General features: G+C 35.3%; 1 protein-coding gene across 12 annotated transcripts in view; it reads right to left on the bottom strand.

Moving 5' to 3' along the window:
- Positions 1-21,538, bottom strand: part of CADPS2 (calcium dependent secretion activator 2) — a 282,995-nt gene that overhangs the window by 95,653 nt on the left and 165,804 nt on the right. For all 12 annotated transcript variants that reach the window (XM_064422269.1, XM_064422258.1, XM_064422259.1 and 9 more), the window contains 3 exons: positions 12,570-12,636; positions 7,899-8,007; positions 6,562-6,765 (listed from right to left, as the gene is read on the bottom strand). In XM_064422269.1, the coding sequence (XP_064278339.1) occupies positions 6,562-6,765; positions 7,899-8,007; positions 12,570-12,636 (380 nt within the window). The remainder of the gene's footprint in view (positions 1-6,561; positions 6,766-7,898; positions 8,008-12,569; positions 12,637-21,538) is intronic.

Here is a 21,538-nt window from a genome sequence, read left to right as displayed (position 1 = left end):
TCAATGTGAATTATCTATCTAGTATGGACAGAAAAAGCCTTACAGTGCCCAAAAGGACTAGTTACGTATTAGCACATTAGCTGTCTTGGATTCTATAGACTGTAGTGGGGTGAACAGTCCTATCAACTTAAAAATTGACTTCCCCTTTCAATAGGGTCTTAGCTCTTTGTTCCTTTAGATTCAAACCCAGGTCTTTTTATATTCGTTACCAGAAAAGTATAGATCTAAGTGTATCCTAAATGCAATTTTGAAAACCTGCATAGTAGAAATCTAAAATTTCTAAAGAAAGGGGACAAAAGTTTATTGATTAAACCCAATTATAGAGTCAGGTTCATAATAAAACTCAATATTGATCTGTGGGCATGATGCTAACATAATCAGTCACATTTAGAAATTTAGCCCCAGATCATATTGATCCATGTCAAGTCCAACTTTCAGCTGTATTTGTGGATGGGAGAATTATTTAATTCAAGCTGAAGGATCTGCAACATCAAATCCTAGAAAGATGCAGAAACTAATTCATATCACTTGGCTTTGCATTGTCAAAGCAAGAGTCACATCCATGTGACAGATTTCACCAAGGTGGATGTAGCAAATAAACAGTATGACAATATGTCGATGGTGTAAGGTATGAGACCATCACCCCAGAGAAGCAGCAGCACGTATTTTAAATGCTTGAAATAGTATATGTGATTACATAGATTAGCAATATTTCAATGGGCATTAGACTAGCCTATCATTAATGACAAACCTAGCTCATATTTTTGACATAGGTACAGGAAATGCTCTCTCTTAATTAGTGCAATTTAACTGTATTTAAACACATTAATTCAAACATAAACAACTGACGTCAACACAACTACATTACCAAAAGTACTGAACAACATATGAAGTTATCTGTAGCTTCCAAAATATCCAAACACAGATAAAACTCTTTTAAAATCGATTATATTTAATGTGAAAGTGACTGATTTCAGCATTTCTTATAAGTCTTCCTCCTATATCAGGTTTATCATATACTACAAACATTTTTCATAGTAAGACATATGACAAAAAGAGAAAGTATTAATATTTCTTTTTGCCATCATTTAGAAAATTATAAAGAGCTGAATCATTCTTAAAATAACCTTTTGTTTTTTTCTCTGGTTAACCACACTAATATTAAAAAAATCTCACTTTTCAAGAGAGAAGGTGTAAGTACTGACAAGTAATTTAAGTATTTTGAAATCATGAGATTGGATGCTGCAAATGAAACAGATCCAGCACACTGATACAGTATCCAGATGATCATAATGAGTAATGTGACCTATTGAACACAATACAGCTTGTGAAGGCAGAATTTACTATTACATAATTTGGGTAAAATAAGCAAAAATATTGATGTAAAAGTATAAATAATTGCTAGATTTAATTCTAAAAGAAAGATCCATGACTGATAATCTTTTTGAGTAAATCAAGTAGTAAAAATAACATTGTCAAACAGTAACAGAAGATCTGTTACCAAATATATTTAAGCAACAGAAAAACAACTAAAAACTTACCTTTGCCAGCTGTAGGCAAGCAGGAAATAACAGAAAAATAGATCTAGTGTAGTACATTACATTTTTGTTTATTGCTATGATGTAAAACAAGATAACTGGCAAATATTTTCAAACAAAAAGGAATTTAAAAAAATTAAGAATTTGAGCAAAGATCATGAGGAATTCATAAATGGTATATGACTGTGAATAAAAAAAATTACTCAAGACTCTACCTTAAAAATTGTTAGAGTGATTGCTTTTTTCAAATTCTTACATAAATGAGCTTTAGATGTCCTGTTCAAACAACATGCAAATGCAAAAGGCATATAAGGAGCTCTATTGTCGTACAGTTAAATTCATTTTTTCACTACACTTCCTCAATCTTCGAAATTATTGGGAAGATGTTTTTCTTGCTTTTTCACAATTAGGTTTTCTTCCCTTCTTAATCAAATCTGTTGCCATTCTCTCCATGTTGCCTTTAACTTAAAATCATCGGCTGCTATTTCCATGTTGCACAGCCTGTTACAGGCTGTGTATTTCATCTTTTAGAAACTACCCTTTTTTTTTAAATCAAGGTAGGACAAATAAATATATTTTCAAGTGATGTTAAAAACTAACAAAAGCTATTACAGGAGTTCTAGCACATTCTTTGGGTGTTCTTTCAGACAAACATATTCATTAGGGCAGAACAGCATTCTAATTATGCCTTTTGGCATCTTTGCAAGAAACTTTAAATTTTAGTCCAGCTGCAAAGGCATTAAAATCATCCCATCCTCAGTGACTTGGTTCACACAGAGTTGACTGAATTAAAACTGCCAAGATTTTTGTGTTTAAGGCATACTCCAAAGTGGTTCTAGCATCCTGCACAACATCTCTGCCCCATTCCAGCCTGGAAGCAAACACACATTTCCTGCATCATCTACTCTGTGCTAGGGTGAACTACAGGTACTGGCCTTGCTGAGTGGTGACCCACTCCTCTTTGTGGTAACATCTCTGCTTGATTTTAAGCATTGTAAAAGCAATTTGAACTACCTCAGGCAAGCAGGAAAGAAGAGAAGGTAGAGGCAAGCAATCTAGTATTGTAGGGATTAAAAAGATTTAAAGACTAAGACTAGTAGGGTAAGAACCGTGACTCTGTTCCAGAAGGGGCTGGAACTGGTCGGAAAAGACAGTGGTAAGACATGCATTACATTCCTTCAAGTGCCACTCCAGACAGATGGTGACAGCTTACACTGGGAACATTTTGACTCCTGATCATTGACCAGGACTCCAAAGTACTACACAGGCCAAAGAGACAATCTGTGACCCCAGAACTTTATAATTTAGGTATCAGGCCATGAAATAACTTCTGTAGAGAAAGTGGCAGAGAATAAGAAAGCAGCTGGCCCATATGGTCTGACTGTCAAGCTGGGGACACCACACTGACTGACTGCCAGTATTTTGTTGAAAGGCAAATTTGAAGAGGATTGCAGATAGTTTTTACATGTTCCTGACTAGTACAGAAGAGAAAACACAGATGACTTACTGGTTGCCTAAGGTGGTGGAGGGCTGGTGTAAACATTTTCTTTCTAAAAGGGAGATGGGGATGGTTGGAGGTACGCAGGAAATGGACATAAAGGGGAATGGGGAAACATGCAGGGAGTGGGGAGTTACTCCAGTCTTCCAAATGGCAAAAGGGTATGGCAGACATAAAGCTGCCAAACCTGCCGAGAAAACTATGTCAAATAAAAAAATAGCTTTGACTTCTTTGTTTCTAAAAATAAAATTAATTGCAAGTGATTGTCTCTTCACCCCTCTGAACTCATGAGGTTGTAGGTTCAGAATGATGCTTGGCTTTGTATTTCTGCATTAAGACATGACAATCCCCTCACGTGCTGCTCCTAACTCCTGTGCTACGAACAAGTTATTAGCAGTGCTAAGCACTCCAGCAGCCTTTTCAACTGTATGAATATATCTCCTAATACGTTGCTCATTAAAAAAGGGATCACTTCCTGAACCTTTATGTGATTTAAATTAATCTGTTTTTCATTGGTGCTTTCCCTGAAACATTAATGTCCTTGGGAAACTTCTGGCTATTCTACAGTCATGCATCCTTAAAGATTCTATTCTTTCATTCAACATGCTTATGCAGAACAGTGGGTCTGAAGGTCAGTGTCCTTTTCTTGATCATTGCTGACATTAGCCTGTCTTCACTTTTGTTTTGGAGTCACCTAATACCACAACACTGCAATACCAAGTTACTTAGAGATGAAAAAATTGACTGGTATACATTTTAGAAGTTGGACAAGTACAACAGTAGTTTGATTCTGTTAAATACCACTTTCAGATGTTTTCTACAGCTATCAAGAAAATTTCAGGATGAAAGAAGATATTTTTAAGTACAATACAGAAAAATATTGAAACATTTCCCCTCAAGTTGACTTTTTTCTACATCTTGCAGTTTAAAGATATTCAATTTTCTCCAAGTTATTGAAAATTCTTTTGGAACATTTTATCAGGGTGAGTTGATTTTTCATCTTAGAGGAAAAAGAAAATAGAGACAGACTTTTGAGGTTTGAATGCCATTAACTGACATTTGTTTTGCAAAGCCCAAGCTGGTTTTCTGCTTTCTGTATGTGGAGATGTCATTGCATGATATACTGCAGAAAATAAAACAATGTGATCTCCTATTGGCTGGAAATGCTTAAATTGTGCATCAATAGGAAACTAAAAATCATAAAAATAGTAACTGACAAATTATCTGTTCAAAACTGTATTTCCTAATACTAAAAATGTACCACAGTAAAGAGGAAAAACTTGAAAATTTATTTCATTTAATATATATGCCATCTTTCAAGCACGTGGTGTTATATCTTGATTAAAAATAAAGGACACTTAGCTTCATGTAAACATTTTTCTAGGGGAAAAGAAAATTAATTTCTCGTGAAACTGAATCTATTTAAATGTGACAAAAGGTCAGCTATAGAGTCTTCTTAGTAGTAAAACTATGCCTCAAGAAACTCAGCACAGTATATATTTAAAGGAAGTAGGACGCTTAGAAAATTATTTAAGATTATATCTGAAAACCTCAGTTCCAGAAGTTTCTTAAAAATTGATTAATTTGATTATGCCCATTTCTACCTCAAGTATAAGAGACGGAATTTCCTCATCTAGGGAGAACTGGGGTATTACAGAAATCAGTCAAACAATGGTTCTAAATATCACATTAAATTAAATTCCACAAGCTACTCTATTGCAAAGAAATTTATGAATTATTATAAGTTATGAATTATTTTGTGAATTATTACAAAATATCAGCATTGAAGTATATTAAACCCAAAGGAAAATAATAATTTAAACAGAGAATTTGCTTTACATAGAGTTCTGTCATGTGAGTTTATGCAAATAGATACATAAGTGTGACAGATTAATACATTATATTTTAGGCTTTTGAGCTTCCCTTAAAACATCTTTAAAATAATCCTTACTTTTTCTGTGGTTTCCACCTAAGAACTGTAGCACCTCTAAAATAATGTCTAAAATAATATCAAGACGTGACAATCTTGCTGTTTAATTCTTTAACATTATCAATAATTTTATCTCTGAAAACACACTTTCAGCATATCCAAATTTGTGATTGTTTTTTGTACTTTTTTCTTTCTATAATTTTCACTGCCCCGTGGTCAGAGTTTCCTAGCTGCTTTCCCTTCCAGGTAAACACTGTGTCCGAAACCAGGAGCAGGTCCCTGGCTGTTGCTGTCAGTGGTCACTTCTTTTGTACTTTCTAATTGATACACATGAAGTAGGGACATTAGGCAGGAACACAGTGAACTCCCACCACCCAGCACAAATCCAGGGAATTGGGAAGAGGTGAGCAGAAGCACTTGGCTGTTGCCCCACCTTTGCTTTTGCAATATTACTTCCATCCTACTTCACCTTAGTGTCCCCATAATGAAAGATTACTTGACAAAGTGCCCTTCCAAATTGTTTCAGACGAAAAACAGGTATCAGTGCTTTTGTGAGATTAAACTTTTTTAAATTATCTTGACATTGAAAAGCTCAATGACATTGAGAGCTCCTCAGGATTTTAGATAAATATTACTAAGTTTAACAAGCACATTTTACAGTTTTCTAAAAGCAAACTGATATAAGATTAGAGGGTCATGAGACTGAGTGATAGCAGGACTGAGGGAAGAGAATGGGTTTGGATCAACCTGCCACAGACTGAAGACACTAAACCAAGTTTAGTTTAAACCATGTTTCCCTTCTAACACTATGCATGTATGGTTATATGATAATGAAGAAGGATTATTGTATAATAATCATATGATGTTCCAGAAATCTGATGGCTACTAAAAAGGTCATTGGATTGCACTCAGCCTCTGTAACAACATAAAAAAAAGCTTCCTTTGTGCAGATATCTACATGACAGAATACTTTCAAAGAGATAATATGAAGATTTAAAATATGTTTAATATATGCTATCTACCTCAATTTCTCTGAAACCATACTTTCCTCAAAGAATGGTGATGAAAATTTAAACCTGAATAATTTAAAGAATTTTTTATATGTAATTTAATATTACAGTATGTGCCAAAAAAAATCCAGGAGCCCATCTATTGCCTTTCAACTCACAATGTACAGTCTGCATAGCAATTTTTTGGTAACTAATACATATAATGAATGATAAAGCTGACCTAAATCTATAAAATTGTGAGAATAGATTGACGCTTTTCTATTCAACACTACACTGGCTGACTAATGAAAAATATAATGCAAACCAAACACCGTCTCCATGGTAATATATGGGTCAATTGTAAGGAATATGAAGCTAATTGCTGTATTTTCATGGATTATAATAAAAATAATGACCTGCAAGTCAGGATTTCCCTTGTTGTTAATAATAATCTGAGTTAAAGAGCTTCTGGCTAACAATGAAGGGCTAGACACATTTGCCTAGTGAATAAGTTCTACTTAATTAAACTTCATTGAGGGAACTGCTACATATTTTACCAGCAAAAACCAAAACCAATGCCACAAAAGAAAAGAAAAGCCAACTTACAAAGTGGGGATATATCTGTGTTGGCATTGCCTCCCTTAAGATTCATCTTCTGAGCTTGACTTGCAGGAACAGGCTTGTAGGACTGACCTGTGGCTCTGTACATAGCTTGAACCCAGAGTATTCTATCCTGCTCATCGTCACTGGCAAATATCACAGTATCACCCTCTTTAACAGCGTTGAAAAACATCCGACCACCCTGAAGACCTGAAGTAGTAAATAAGAAGGTAATCTTGATAAATACAAGCTACTTCTAAATCACCATCATGTGTATTACATTATTGGTTTTACTCATAGTATGTGTGTGTGTGGAGGGGTGTGTTGAAACATTTTATAGGTATTTATCACCTAGAAATAAGATAAATATAGAGCTATAAGGATCAAATGGTAATACATAGAAGTAACATAAGTAGAATAAATGTAGAAATCACAGGAGAAAATATTTACATGACTCCACTTTAAATTCAGCTCCAACTTATTTCTTATTCATCTTCTCTCTGCCATATGCTATTTTGCTTTTTTTTAACATATTCTCCTTCCTGGTATTATTTTATTAGCTGGAAATCCCTCTCAACTTTATCTCCTATTGAACAGAGACAGCTCCATATCCTTTATCAGTGCTGCTCTTCCTTAGTCCTTTTTCTCATTCCAGTGTTTTTTTCTGAGAGCACGTAACGAGAACAGGACACAACAGTCAACATGGCTGTGCTGGGATTTTTTTTATGACAGAATTGTTCCGTCTCTCCAAATGTCTTCTGATCATTGTTTGCTTTCTCCATTATTCTAAACATTGACATAACATTTTCAAAGATCAATCTTTAATGTCTCAGAAGTCTCCTAATTTTGTAGTCCTCCGCTGCATAGGCAGAATTGTTTTTCTCTGCATGTGATATCCCTCTTCCATTTTAATATGAACTTATGGAGATTTTTCTGATATTTCCAAATTTATTTTTGATTACTATGAGTAACGTGTCTTTCACAGGCATTGTCATAATTTGTCTTCTTTTCTAAATTATTTATGAATATACTTCACAGTATACTGCCACATGCCATCACCCTCAAAAAGAGAAAAGGGGTTTTCTCCTTGTATTATATGTGATCTTACAATGTTTCAGGAAACTTTAGTGTAAAGTTTATTTTTCATTAGTCTTACAACAAACTTACTTCTAAAAGCATGATTTTTCACATCAGAATGTCCTAGTGGAATAATAGCCAAAGAATCTTGGGATTTTTTTTTTGCCGAAGAACCTTGGGAGTTTTTGCTGCTAGATCAAAACAAGCAAATTGAAACAGTTCTTTTACACAAATACACTGTGCTACTTCAAAATAATGGAAAGTACCTGTGTGAGGAGCTGTGTAATCCACAGTGTATCCTTCCAGTTGCATCAGTTCTTGAGGCTCAGACTTCTTTTCTCTGTAACTGCACATTGCAAATGTGTATTGGCTAACCTGAATAAGAAAAGACTTCTTAATTAATGAATTTCATTTCAGAACTGTATAACAAATGTACCATGGTTTAAATTAGCTTTCATTTGCATTGAATTAAGAAATCACCTTTTTTTTTTTTCCTTTCCCAGAAGTATTTACAGTGTAAAATTTCTTCTCCTTTCCCCTTTGTGCCAAAATGAAGGAAAAAAAGTCCAAATAACCCACAAACACGCCTCTCCGCAGTTTCACGAAATACATTTTGGGCTGGTGTTTTATGAAAAAATGAAGGGAAGTCATTTAGATTCTGGTAGTGAAAATACTTAGTATTATGGTACTGACCAAATTACTCAGTATTTGCAAGAGGAAAAAATAACTACATTCCAAGAAACTGAGAAAACAAGAACTTTTATGTATAAAAGTAATGTTTGCAGAACAAGTGGCATAATTACCATGAAACTGCAAAAACAAACGTATAATCTGGCCAATTCTAGCTAATGATGGTAAGCATCAAAACCTTCAGTTTGATTTTTATAGTCTAATTTCTGTGCCTTGAATACAGGGTCCAGCTGCGAGCAGGAGAACCAGCCCCAGCCCCAGCCCTGGGCACAGGCCAAGGATGGACTGGGATGTGGGGAACTGGAGATTAGCCCTGCCATGGCATTTCTGGGGCTGGGGATGATGACCCCAGGAGGCTGAAATGGGAGTCTGGGCTGTGGGCAGAGACAGCCAGGGCTGGTGGTCTCCTTTGGGAGGGGACCCTGACATGGGGCTCATCCCTATGCTATGCCCTCTGCTCTAGGCTGGCAGCAGCATCACCTCTGACACTGCTTGGCACTTCCCTGCTTATTGTCCCACAGCCACATTTGCCGTCATGGACAAGCATGGAAGGAGCTGTTTGCTAGTCACACAATTCTAAATCCTTTGCAATTAGCATTATATTTAATGACAGCTTCCTGATTCTTTTCTTTTCTTTTCTTTTCTTTTCTTTTCTTTTCTTTTCTTTTCTTTTCTTTTCTTTTCTTTTCTTTTCTTTTCTTTTCTTTTCTTTTCTTTTCTTTTTTCTCTTCTCTTCTCTTCTCTTCTCTTCTCTTCTCTTCTCTTCTCTTCTCTTCTCTTCTCTTCTCTTCTCTTCTCTTTTCTCTGTAAACTGAATCTACAATTTTAATTTTTGATACTTGGCACTGTAGTAAAAACATTTTTCAATTTATTCCATTTGCTTGAATGAAATAAGCTGGCAAGGACCCACATTCATCTCTCACATTTTCATGTCAACAATTCCACACAACCACACTGTATAGGCAATCTCAGCCATCAAAAGGGAAGCTAGTAAGCTCTAATCATGGAAATGCATAGGATGCCAATATTTTTCAGATTTCTTCACTACTGAATGTTTTTGAAGAAAAACTTCTGTAAGATCTGGGCTATGTATCCTTATTAATTTTTAACCTTACCACTGTAACAAAACAGACATTATAATGCTGCTGATTTTATTTTATTGAACATATTGCAAATATGTTCTCTTATTTTAAAGGAACAATCAGTCATGATAGATGACTTCATCTTTTTTGTTGAAAATGAGACAATTTGAACTTTCTTCACCAAAGAAAAAGATAGAAAAAATTCAAGAAAATTTTGTTGGGGAAAAAAGTCTCAACAGAACAAAGAAATACAGAATCTGCCTCATTTATTTACACTTGAAGTTTCCTAAACCCTTTCCCTTATGGTCATTAGTGGCTGCTCTCAGTTGCTACAAGAAGAATCACCAGCACAGTCTGAAATAACACTTTTAAATATAGAATCATGACTGAGTTTAAGAGTACTATTAGTAGCAAATGGAGCTATAATCCGCTTTGCCTAAGAATTCAGCAAATTAGCATAAATACTTCATAGAATAATGAGTACTAAAAAGTCTCCTGATTATGTACAACACATTTTCAGCCAAAACCAGATTCAGTTTGTCCTCTTTAGGGGTAATCTTGACAGAATAAAAGGCAATCCTCTTCCTACAACTGCATTAACTTGAATTTTGTTACTTTCCAGATGTCCAAATACCTGACTACCAGCTGTACTACCTGTATTGCAACAAAAGGGAAAACCAACAACCTAAGCATTTATGACAGACAGATAGATGTGGAAGTGTGACTGTGACTTACGAGGAATGTCACTAAGGGCTGTCCCCACGGGGCACAAAGGCCCTGTTCAATGTGCTGGGAGGAAGAGTCCCTGCACACCTGGAGCTGATGCTGTGGTGTCTGCTACAGGCCATCACTGGGCTGCCCACTCCAGGAGTCCAGCAGCTAGAATTACCCCGTGCAGTTTGTGTGTTTAGAAAAAAACTACCCATGAAACAAATGACTGACTTTTCAAACATTTGATCAGGTGAAATTAAAAGGACAGTAGTGGATCTGCATTCCAATCACTGGAGGAAGATATCAGACAATAAATTAAGTAAAACACATCAGATCTGATGGAGGCTTTTTACCAACCATGTTATGTCCCTGTCTTTTTCTGGTTTAAATTAATAACCTTTTAGAGAAGTGACTGGATACTAAAGGATACAAATAAAATAAAATGAAGAGGTTAAAATTTCCAGATACTGTAACCTTTCTATAACATTGATCTGTTCCTTCAGAAGCCACTAACAACTTGTAAAAGGTGCAGCAATAATGAAGGTGCACATTACTCACATCACACTCTGAAAAAGTCAACACTATTCATCTAATGTCACAACTGAGTTAAATTTTCAAAGTGTGTGTAAACCATACTGGTAACCTCTGTTTTAGCACTGAATTTCATGCCCTTGATGTTTTACTACTGTAAGCTAGAAGTTAATATATAGAGGAGGGCTTGTCAATATGTCAATAATATATCAATACAACAGACTGGTCCATTACTGAATGCTTTGAATGCTTATTTCACATGTATTGACTTCAGCTTATTGCCAGTGAATGTATCACAGCAGGACTATATAAATGAGTCAGAGCTGTCTGGACAGTAAATATTGATTTAACATTGTATTTTTATATAGCTTTATTGAATTGATAGCTGTTTTAAAATGAAATAGATGACTAAATCCCATCACAGTAGGAAAATTCCTGTAATAGTCTCCTCCAGTATTTCAATTTCAGCATAGAGAGTAGAAAATAGTTAAAATTAACTTGACTGGAATAAACCAGTCTCCCAGATGATGGTTCCATATTGCACAAGAATAAAGACTCTGTGTCTCTTTTAGATGTACAGTTTAAAAATCAGATGACACCTGTGGCTCAGAGGAAAAGAACAAATTCATTCTTTCTGTGAAAGGACTGACAAGTAGGATGAGTGTTGAAAAAAGCATGAAGGACAAGGGAGCATGTAGTCTTACTGTTTTTCTTTGCAACTTGAAATTATTTTCTGTTCACAGCCATGCCTTGACAGCTATCCTATACAGAGATCTTCCCAACAAATATTAACAGTCGCAAAATGTCCTCATATCTTCACACAGGACCTTAGTAAAATCAGAACCCAAATGAATTCTGTAGACTTTACGGAATCTCCTTCAAATATTCTTGGCTGTTAACATTAATAAAGCACTTGTTCAGTAATTTTTTTTTTTTACAACCTTATGATTTTAATCACTTAAGAATATTAGGAGACCAAGTGAGTGTGACTGATGGAGTGATAAAGAAATGAGGCTTTCTTTTTTTTAAAGTAGTTTTAGAAGTTTTTGTTCTTAAAAAGCCTCATTAACAGACTTCAGCCTTTGTATGATACTTATGGAGACTCAGACTTTAAGAGTTTCCTGTCAATAAAACAAAGGAGACAGAAGAGTATTCTCTGAACTCACTGTGAAGAACATCAAATGCAATCTGAAGACAAACACCAACTGAAAACAATTACTTTTTCCCAAAGACTCCCTAAAATCATTAATTTCTCTGTTTTGACCATTCAAAATTTACTTTTCTATTTATCTCAAGTCAATATCAGCATTCAATAGCATGTGAAAATACTAACAGTTCGGGTTTGGACAAGAAGTTATAAAATATGAGCATGGCACATTTTTGTGGCCAAGAACAACTACTGCACCATATTTTATGTAACAATTATATAATTTTACCCAATTTAGTGTTACAAGGAAGGAAAAATTAGCATTATTTAAAAAAAATCAGAAAAAGTTCTTAATATAAGTATTGTTGCTTTAATTTCAAAGACAGGAAATATTTGCTGAGATAGAATAAATTAAACAGTAAGTACAACCCATTTTGTGAGATATGACTTTATTTCAAATTGAGTGCTGGTAAAAAGCTGTCATCAGACTATTACAAGTTCACAAAAATTTCATCCAGAAATTTATAGGTTTCAGTTGAAACATTGCTCAGTGTAGAGACCCATTTATATATATCTGTAAAACTCGGTAACATTTCTGTTTACTAGGTCTACAAATTAAAAAAAAAAATAAAATGTGGATGCCTTTGTTCTGCAAGAAGCTTGGAGTAGTACTGCACGTGTTGCCTGAAGATACTGATTTACAAACTATTCCAGAAATCATACATAATTTATAGTCCAAGAAATATTTTATAGAAATTTCATGGCTGGCTACTAACCTGAACAAGGACAAAATAGCGTTTTTTCCACCGCTTCCAAACCTTCTGTCCTAGAGCATACAAATACCTGCAACAGAAATAATAAAGAGAGTGGTTTTCCATTAATAAGAAGCATGACATTAAAAGGACCAAACAAAAATCTCTGTATTAATTTACTCTGTCTACTGAGCTGTTTCTTCAGTGTTGTCATATGTAAAAAGTGATTTTTCTTCTATTTACTCTTATCATAAAAATTCAAAGAGACATTCCTTTTCACTTAAGACAAAAATCAGAAACAAATGATCTCATGTTTGCAAAGATTAACCTGATTATCACTTTTTATTTCACCAATTTTATCAAAAGTAGCTTAAAGTAGAACACTCTTGACTACACAGAAATACTTATTGTAATAAAAGTTGACGTTCCTGACAGTTTTTATTCCATTTGGTTTCCACAGATTTGCTAGTGTTTATTTAGTCTGTGAGAAGTCAGTCCCAGAGATAGTGTGATAAAATGCACATATAACACAATGTCAGCAGACACACAAGATTAAATTTTTTTCAGAGTAAAGTAGAATCTAATTTCCCAAACAGAAGCACTTCACTATAAAGGCTCTTAGATTAAAAAAACTCCTTGTCACTTTAGCAATTTCCGGGCTTTGAATCAGAGAACATAATCAGGAGTATCAACCAGTGAGAAGAGAAAACCACAGATGCTGATGCTGTTTGGTGGTAGAGAGAGCACACTCATTACCCAAGAATTTGGAGTGAATTTTCTGGCATTGCAGCAACACTTCTTCTGTCCCCGTGGTCATGTTGCACTGTTGTTAACAAAGACAGCAAGAAGAAAAGGATGAGCTGTGAGATTGTAAGCAAGAGCCCATGAGTGGTAAGGATCTCCTGCTTAAAACCTGACAGGAGAGCAAAATATTACATATGAGAAGTCCCTTCTGGCTGGCCAGCTTCTGTAAAGGACATCTGGTACAGCTTAGGCTGGTCAAAGCAGAACAGTGATTGTTCAGACCAGGGGATGCTGGCTTCACAGGGCACTCTCCAGAGGATGCCAGTACACACATTTTGAAGCAGCTATAATAATTAGGATGAGAGATGGTTGGTCAGATGCACATGGGCCTCTCTGGTAAGAGAATATGGTTTGCTGCCCTTTACTCACTTCTGTGGCTTTTCTGCCTGTTTGCACCTCAGTCAAAAAACAGAGCAACAAACCAACAGCTTATGTGAAATGACTAAGCAAGATAAAGGCAAAAACTTTTTTACACCTGTCCTGGGTGTACTCTCAAGAACATTTTCTCATTAGGAATCACAAAGAACAAATTTATGTCTAAAATAAATGTTCAGTGTACTGCTTACAATTGCTGTTTGTCAGATTATGTAGTGGTTCCCTTATTATTATGAAAACAGAAGAACAGAAACTCTTCAACTTCTGCTACACGTGTATTGAAGGTCTACTTTACTTGGTTACACTTCTTTTCATTTGTATGAGAAAAAAAAAATTGCCTTTGTGTACACAATTACCAATTGATGTAGCCTTATGTGAATAGTCCATATCTTGCCACACTCTTTTTAACTTCTTAAATCTATGACTATTTTAAATTCAATGAAAATAAAGGAGTAAGAGTTATGCCAGAAAGGGTACAAAAAAAGAGGACCTACCAGGGTATATTATAAAATTTATAATTTTTTGCAACTAAGGAAGCATTTACCTCACAGCCTTATGGTCACACATTCTCCTACAAAACACAAACTGTTTTCATATATGTTTCAGAGCATTAGCTTTCCCCAAAGCACACAATATTGCTATTGCCATGCTAATCTCTTTACTATTGTCAGAGGGTGGAGGGGAATTAAATTATGAATTTCACATAACCTCAAAGCTTAATGGCTGGAGGCAGAAAAGTAAAAAAGTTCACAGGCCTTTGGTCTCTCTCAGTCCTAGGACTGCCCTGTTCTTCATGGTGATTCTGCCACTGCATCCCCCTGCATCCCCTGGAGTACCGTGAAGGTTTTTTTGATATATGTGAGAAGGTAACTGCCCCATTTTGAAACTGTATTTTGAAAACCCAGTTGCAAATACCAAGTCCTCTGAAACTACAGTACAAAGATATCCTGACCATGTTCCCACCCTCTTGGCATTCTTAATTGACTGTATAGAAACCATAGATTAACAAACACTTCTTGCTTATTGCACATCAGAGAATGAGTAACCCAACCTTAGAAACTCTACGCTAATTCTTTTTCATTATTAACTGATCTTGCTCCAGAAATGTGCTTTTAAAATAAGATGTCTTAAAAGAACATTTTTTATCAAAGAAAATATGATGTTTTTATATCACTTGGCTGTCTTTTAAACTGTTCTTCATTTAAGATATACCATCTATAGTTCTGCAATACAGGCAGAAATAATATAAGATACAGTAAATTAAAAATTATAAAATAATAAAGCACGCAAAAAGAAATTAAATAGCAATGTGCACTTTTATTCCTCCTATAAATCACTTCCAACTATGGCACTAAATAAGAGCTTTCTTGGGAAACAAAGGAGTAGAACATTAACTACCTAAATTTAAAATTCACAGATCTTACATAAGACCAGGTAACACAGAAAATAATATTCATTACACAAAGCTGGGATTTAGTATAGAAATGCAAAGACTTAGGCTGTCTGGTTTTACCAATCACTATAAACACACAGTTATGTTATTAATCCCTCTTCCAGTGCCATCTCTAATGGTACCAATTTTTTTCTAAAGTTTCAGCCATCTACAAGGGATATATCCTGTGCTCATCTTAAGTGTGTCTGCTCCTGAAAGATAAAGAGATTAATTCTTAGTCAAGAGTCTAACATTTTTAGGTGGAAGGACCCACCTAGGCTTCTAGAGTATTCTTTGAGCCTTTCTCATTCGTTTTCTATTTGGAGGGGAAAAAAAAGAAAAAGAAAAAAAGGGAAGCAAAGGACTTAAGAATCTTCAAGAACCTTCCTATATATAGACAGTAACATCTAGGATCAGTAGAAACTGCTGTTGAGGTCTAGAACGGAAAAAAATCTACAGTAGCCAGTTTTCACAATTAAATGACACTTGGGCTTCACAACTGGAGCAGAAAATTAACAGGTTAACAGATTCAGAAGTGAGCTAAGTCTCAGAGCTAAGCTGAAGAATGTTCTATTTTTAAGATGGACAAATGCGTCCCTGAGTCTCAGGTGAAGGCCAGTACTGCAAACCAGAACAGAATCTTTCAGTCACGAACTCACAGAGCTGCAGTCTGCTGTTTCTCCACCCATAAGTGTGTCTGCATTCACCCAGAAGCCACAGTCACCCCCTGCATACAAAGTAATGTACACAAAATGCACAGCATCAGTTGCTCAGACTATTTTAAACATCCTCAGCAGCAACAAGAAACACAGAACCACCATTCAAACACTGTACCTTTAGGCAAAAGATTTCGTGCAATACAAACAAGAAACTGATATTCAGAAGTGCCGGTTTCATATCTCTAAATACTAAGCACATCATTTTTAAAAATTCTTCTTGCTCTCATCTGGGTTCCAAAGTTGGGATAATCTAAAATAATTCTTCAGTTAATAAAGCTCAGCCATATACAGGGAAAGAAGACACTGAAATACTGCCCCTGTATCTGAACACTATAAGAGTAACTGCTTAGATTTGTTTTGACTTCTCTTTAGGATCATGTTTTGAGAATGTTTAAGAACTATTCTGACAAGGAGAAAAGATTGGTGTTTTCATGTACATTGAAACATACATAGATTACAGACTTCTATTCTGTAAAAAATATACAATAAATGAGATACATACATATAACATCTATGTCTGTACATATGCACATCAGAAAGTATATTTATAGTTACTACACGTGTGGTTGCCTTCTTCAGTTTTCTTATATTACATAATTTCCACTAACTTAGGACTAATAAACTGCTTTTACTAATCACATAGAAAATATGTTAAGTCATTAAGTGTCACGCCAATGTGAAAATTTTCTAACATGTTTTGTAGTACCATGAAAATGCAACTAAATGTACAAACCATGCAATCACTTTTCTGAGACTTTTCCTTTTAAAAACAGTTCCACAATCTTTTCTTCTATTATTTAATACTGCTTTCTTTCTCTTCACTCACTCCCAAATGAAAAAACAAAATACCAAAAATTGTATTTGTATGAAGTCACGGAATTACATTATTATACCTCACTGCTTACAACATGGCACAAAAAAAACCTCCCATTTAATATTTAAAGTTATTTTTCCTGGAAAACAAATAAAATTACAAGAAAGTACATTTCCACTACAAAACACAGAAACACCCAGATAAAAATGTTTTATATATCATCTCAGTCAGTATAATTTTCTTCTCCAGAAACAGAACAAATAAAATGAACAAACATTTTCTTGCAAAAGTCTGGGCATAACCATTTTGTAATTACATAAAGTTTGAATTTCTCTCAAAGTACATTTCATGTGCTACCAAAATGCAAAACCATGTCGCTAAATATCATAGTTCAGTTTCAGTTACGTGATGACATACACAGGAGGGAAGATGGCAGCTTATTTGCTTTAAGTCCTCACCTCACTGCGAGAGTGCAGGGTTCCACTTTTTGATGAAAAAAATCAGCACTAATGAATAGCTGAAAAAGCATAATTGTGTGCGGAATACCAGAGCTATTCACTGAGGGAGAAATGAGAATGGACTTACTCCTTCTACAGAGATCATTTTTAGACCAGCCTTTTTATTCTAAGGAATGAAGCAATCTATCTACATTTTGAATGATAAATTCTCTACTTGTAAAAGGCTTCATTTATCACAAACAATGAAAAAAATATAGAAAGAAAAATCAATACATGTAGCAGTTTAGTCCAGCAAAGGCCTTTCTTAAAGAGAAACCTCAGTCAAGGTTGAAAGAGCAATTAATGCAGTCTCAAAAATCTGGGCCACTCTGATAGAGTTCGGTTAACATGTGGCAGAAGTAATCATCCACTTGTGAAAATGATTTTCAGTTCATTCTCAAACACCTTTCAGACACTCATGATCCCATTTAACTGACAACAATACAGGCTATCCGTGGGCATCACTGCATTCGCTGAGAGAGCCAATGGGGACCAAATGCCCACAGGCACTTTCAGTCATCCCCGAGCCTTGCATAAAAGGAATCTTCCTTGCACTGCATTCCTCCTTTTATTTAACCCTGCAAGATTAAGAAATTTTTTTGTTTTCAGTTGAGGACGAGGAGAAAACTGATTCAAGACAACAATATGACCTGGGTCATAAGAAACCTAGCTGTAAACATTCTCAAATTCATTTTAGTCCTTTCTGTGCTCTTGAGAAAGAGAACTAAATAAGCCTTCAACAGATGGAATGAAAAACAACCAGCCTAAACTACTGTAATTATGCCTGCTAAGAATAAAGAAACGTCGAAGAATGTCAAGTAATAAAAACATCACAGCCACAGAAAACAGTTCCATTTACTCCAATAAGCAAGATACTCTTCGCATGAACAGGAAAATGTGTGGCTTTTTTCCCTGCTTAACATTTTTCACTTACAGTATAAATGGTTTTAAGACTGCTGGACGACCTGATATCCCTAGATTCTTTAACAGTGATATTTTAGTGCACTCTAGAGCGCTTCACCATTTGTGAATATGCATGCCAGTACTTATGGAACCTGAGAGGTAACTACAATGGCAACTTGAGAATTATTAATCTAATTTATTTCATACCATGAAACCTATTTGGCATGTAAATGTCAGTGTTTGTCAAGACAGAAAAACATTCTTTAGCCTTGAGAGAATTCCAAGCAATAAAAGAATGAAATCCTTCAGATGCAACATAAATGTTGAGAAAGCACTCTGATTCTAATGTAATCTAATTGCCATGTAAACAGGTAATGCAGCACTACTGCAAAACAGCTGGTGCTGAGGAGCTGACATCCACCCTCTGTGCTTTTTGAAGCAGTTTACTTTGGACTAGCTCTAAACTGAACCCATGGACAAAACAGCTACTAGAGTTTTGCAGAATATATGAGCACACCCCTGAAGGTGATCTCTTGTTTTAATTTAATCTAAAAAAGAAAATAGTCTTTGACCACAAAATCACAGAAAGCAGAAGCTAAGAGACTGGTTTTCAAAGGGAAAACCTAAAATTAAATTCTGATGTTGAAGTAGCAGAAAAAAATTTCAATTGCACTGCTCTCCCTCGAGCATTCACTTTGGCTGTGGAAGCAGTTCTTAACGCTGACAGACCTTAAAGAACTTGCAAGCATCTTGAGCACCCAGAAGCAGCTGGGTGTCCAGCCTAGACATTTCTCCATGCCACTGGAAGCACATGGCACTGCAATCAGATAGAAAAGACTGATGACCTTTTTTTCCAGCCAGGCAGTGATACTTTTTGTGATCTAGAAAGCCTTAATTGCTGAGAGCTTGTTTGCATGAAAAATTTACTTTTGTTTCTAGGTCATACACATCCACTGATGGAAACAATCAAAAGGTGTTGAAAACTTTGGTGGTAGAGGATAGTAAGAGCAGAGAGCTCCTCCAGGAATGATACCTGGCTTTGATTATCTCTGACTGGTTATGTACTTCACTTTTCACTGCCATTTTTGTATTGATTTAATTTTAATTTCATAAACAATACAGACAACAGCAAAGGGTTGTTTTTTAAAAAATAAAACATGTTAGAAGAATGAGATACATGTAATACATTTTGTTCTAAAGACAGTAAATTCTAAGTATTTTCATAACATTTCTTGTAATTATTATCAGTAAGTATTTTAAAGTACCTATGAATTAGTATAAAGTGGTATATCTAAACTAGCAAAGGCATGGGAATGCATGTTTAACTTGGTATCGCTATTTGTGATTTGAAAGGAAGGACAGAAATTATGATAATGAATAAGTCTAGCACTTTCCTTTAATGTGTGCACGCACAAGATGTTTATTCAGAATGACATGATGCTTTCAAACTATTTTTAAAAATTCTTGATAGCTGGATTTAAAAAAAAAAAAAAAACCAAACCCTAAAGGAATTCAATTAAAACCACCACTTAAAAACATTACCAAAGCTTTGAAACAAATCAGTTTAGCAAATTCTCACTTACATAGCATTATTCTCGTAATAGGAGCATTACTTGACACTTAGTCAAGTGCTTTATAAACCAAGCAATTACTCCTCACAATATGTCCAGTGCAGGAGGTTAGTATTTCCACATTAATTTCTGTTGGGAGAGAAACCGAAGTGGAAAAGAGCAAGACTTGTTCAAAACTTAAGGTCCTAGTGCACCAGAAGAAACACTCAGGAAAGCCTTACAACAGCTCTTATCTTCCAGAAGTTGGAAAATGCATTTCAGAAGCTTGTAAAGCTGTTCAGCCTTTTAACTGTGTGTCAAAACATGCAACACACTTATGATTAAAAAAAATATAGTGAAAAGAAATTGTTCTAAAGGGAAACAGCAAATTAAATGTATTTGTCTTTGCAACTCCACTCAGCCACTTTCAGTGATCACATTTCCTTTGTATTTTGTAGGGACCCAGTGTAAAGTGCATGGGGTATATTTCCTCTTCAGAACTTTGCAGATTACCCTTTGGAAGCACCTTTTTGCCTCCCTAATCCCAGATCCCTGCAGTGCAAAAACTCATAACTTAGCTGTGTAATTAGCTGCATGAAAAGAGATGATATGAAGGAGGTTTTCTGTACCTAGGAATCATGAAAAGTCAACCATGCAACATTCACAGAAAATGTTTGTTATTTGCTGCCTGACAAAATTATTAATTTTAAACCACAATTCGGAAAAATAAACCTGTTTGCTCTTTTCAGCCAATTCTATGAGGTAAAACTTTTGTGGATGCAATGGCTGAACTTAGCTAATAATGAATAGAGATGACACTGACTATAGAGATTTCAAAATGTTTGGCACACTTGGCAGAAAACAATTCTTTTAAGTTGTGCAACTACAGAACCATCCAGAATGAAAAGCACTAGAGTACAATTTAAGCAATAGTGGCAAAAATGCAGTTACATTTTTGGAATTCATACACAATCTTTTAAATAACAGTCTCTCCCCATGCTGCAGAAATAAAATGCTTTTTATTGGGAACTACATGATCTTCTTCTGGACTGAAATTTTGACACTTCATGCTCTCATACACTGGAAAACTCCCTTCTAACCTAGCAGACTTCATGTAAACTCTGGATCCAATGAATACCACTTTTCTTTCTACCCAGCACACAGCAGCAAGAAAACAGAACACTGCCTGTGTATCAGTGGTGGGGACTGCCTCCTTCATGTCTTGAGCACCTCTATGGAATGTAGGAACAGTGCCACACATTAATTTCCACTCTTACACAGCAGTGCCACTGCTGAGGCTTGTTTCCATGAAGTCAAATCACTTACATTTCAATGTGCATTTTAGGCATTACTGGACAGGCTGCAAAAGAGAAATTTAATTGCAATGAATGTTTGCATATGCTAAGAACCATATCTGGCTCAGAAAGTCCTTCATCTGCAGACGGATGGAGTATGAAAGAATACTGATAATTACTCTTATAAAAATTTTCTAAGTCATCTGATGCTGGCCATAGTGGAGATAGATAAGATGAACATTTGGTCCAAGACGGTTATGCTAATCTAATATTCTAATGGAATCATTCTGCCTCAAAAAACCTACTGGTGCAAAATGACACCTGTAGGTGATCCTTTCATCAAAAACTGGCCATCTTTTGATGACAATACAAGGGTAAAAACAAGGAAGAAGGATTTCATAGTATGACCCAGCAAAACAGCTCCCTGAAAACATCAATTTTTAAAAACATTTTTATACAGAATACATTTAGAATTTTAAAGATGCTAGATAAACAAATAGACTTCTGACTCTATGTCACTTTGGAAGAAACTTCTCCAAAAGAACACAGAAGTGGACACTCTGAAGCACTTTCAGGCCTGTGCCTTGTTCCCAACAGGACATGG

The sequence above is a fragment of the Passer domesticus genome, chromosome 5 (assembly GCF_036417665.1).
Source record: "Passer domesticus isolate bPasDom1 chromosome 5, bPasDom1.hap1, whole genome shotgun sequence".
NCBI lineage: Eukaryota > Metazoa > Chordata > Aves > Passeriformes > Passeridae > Passer > Passer domesticus.
This window is presented reverse-complemented; position numbering and strand designations above follow the sequence as displayed.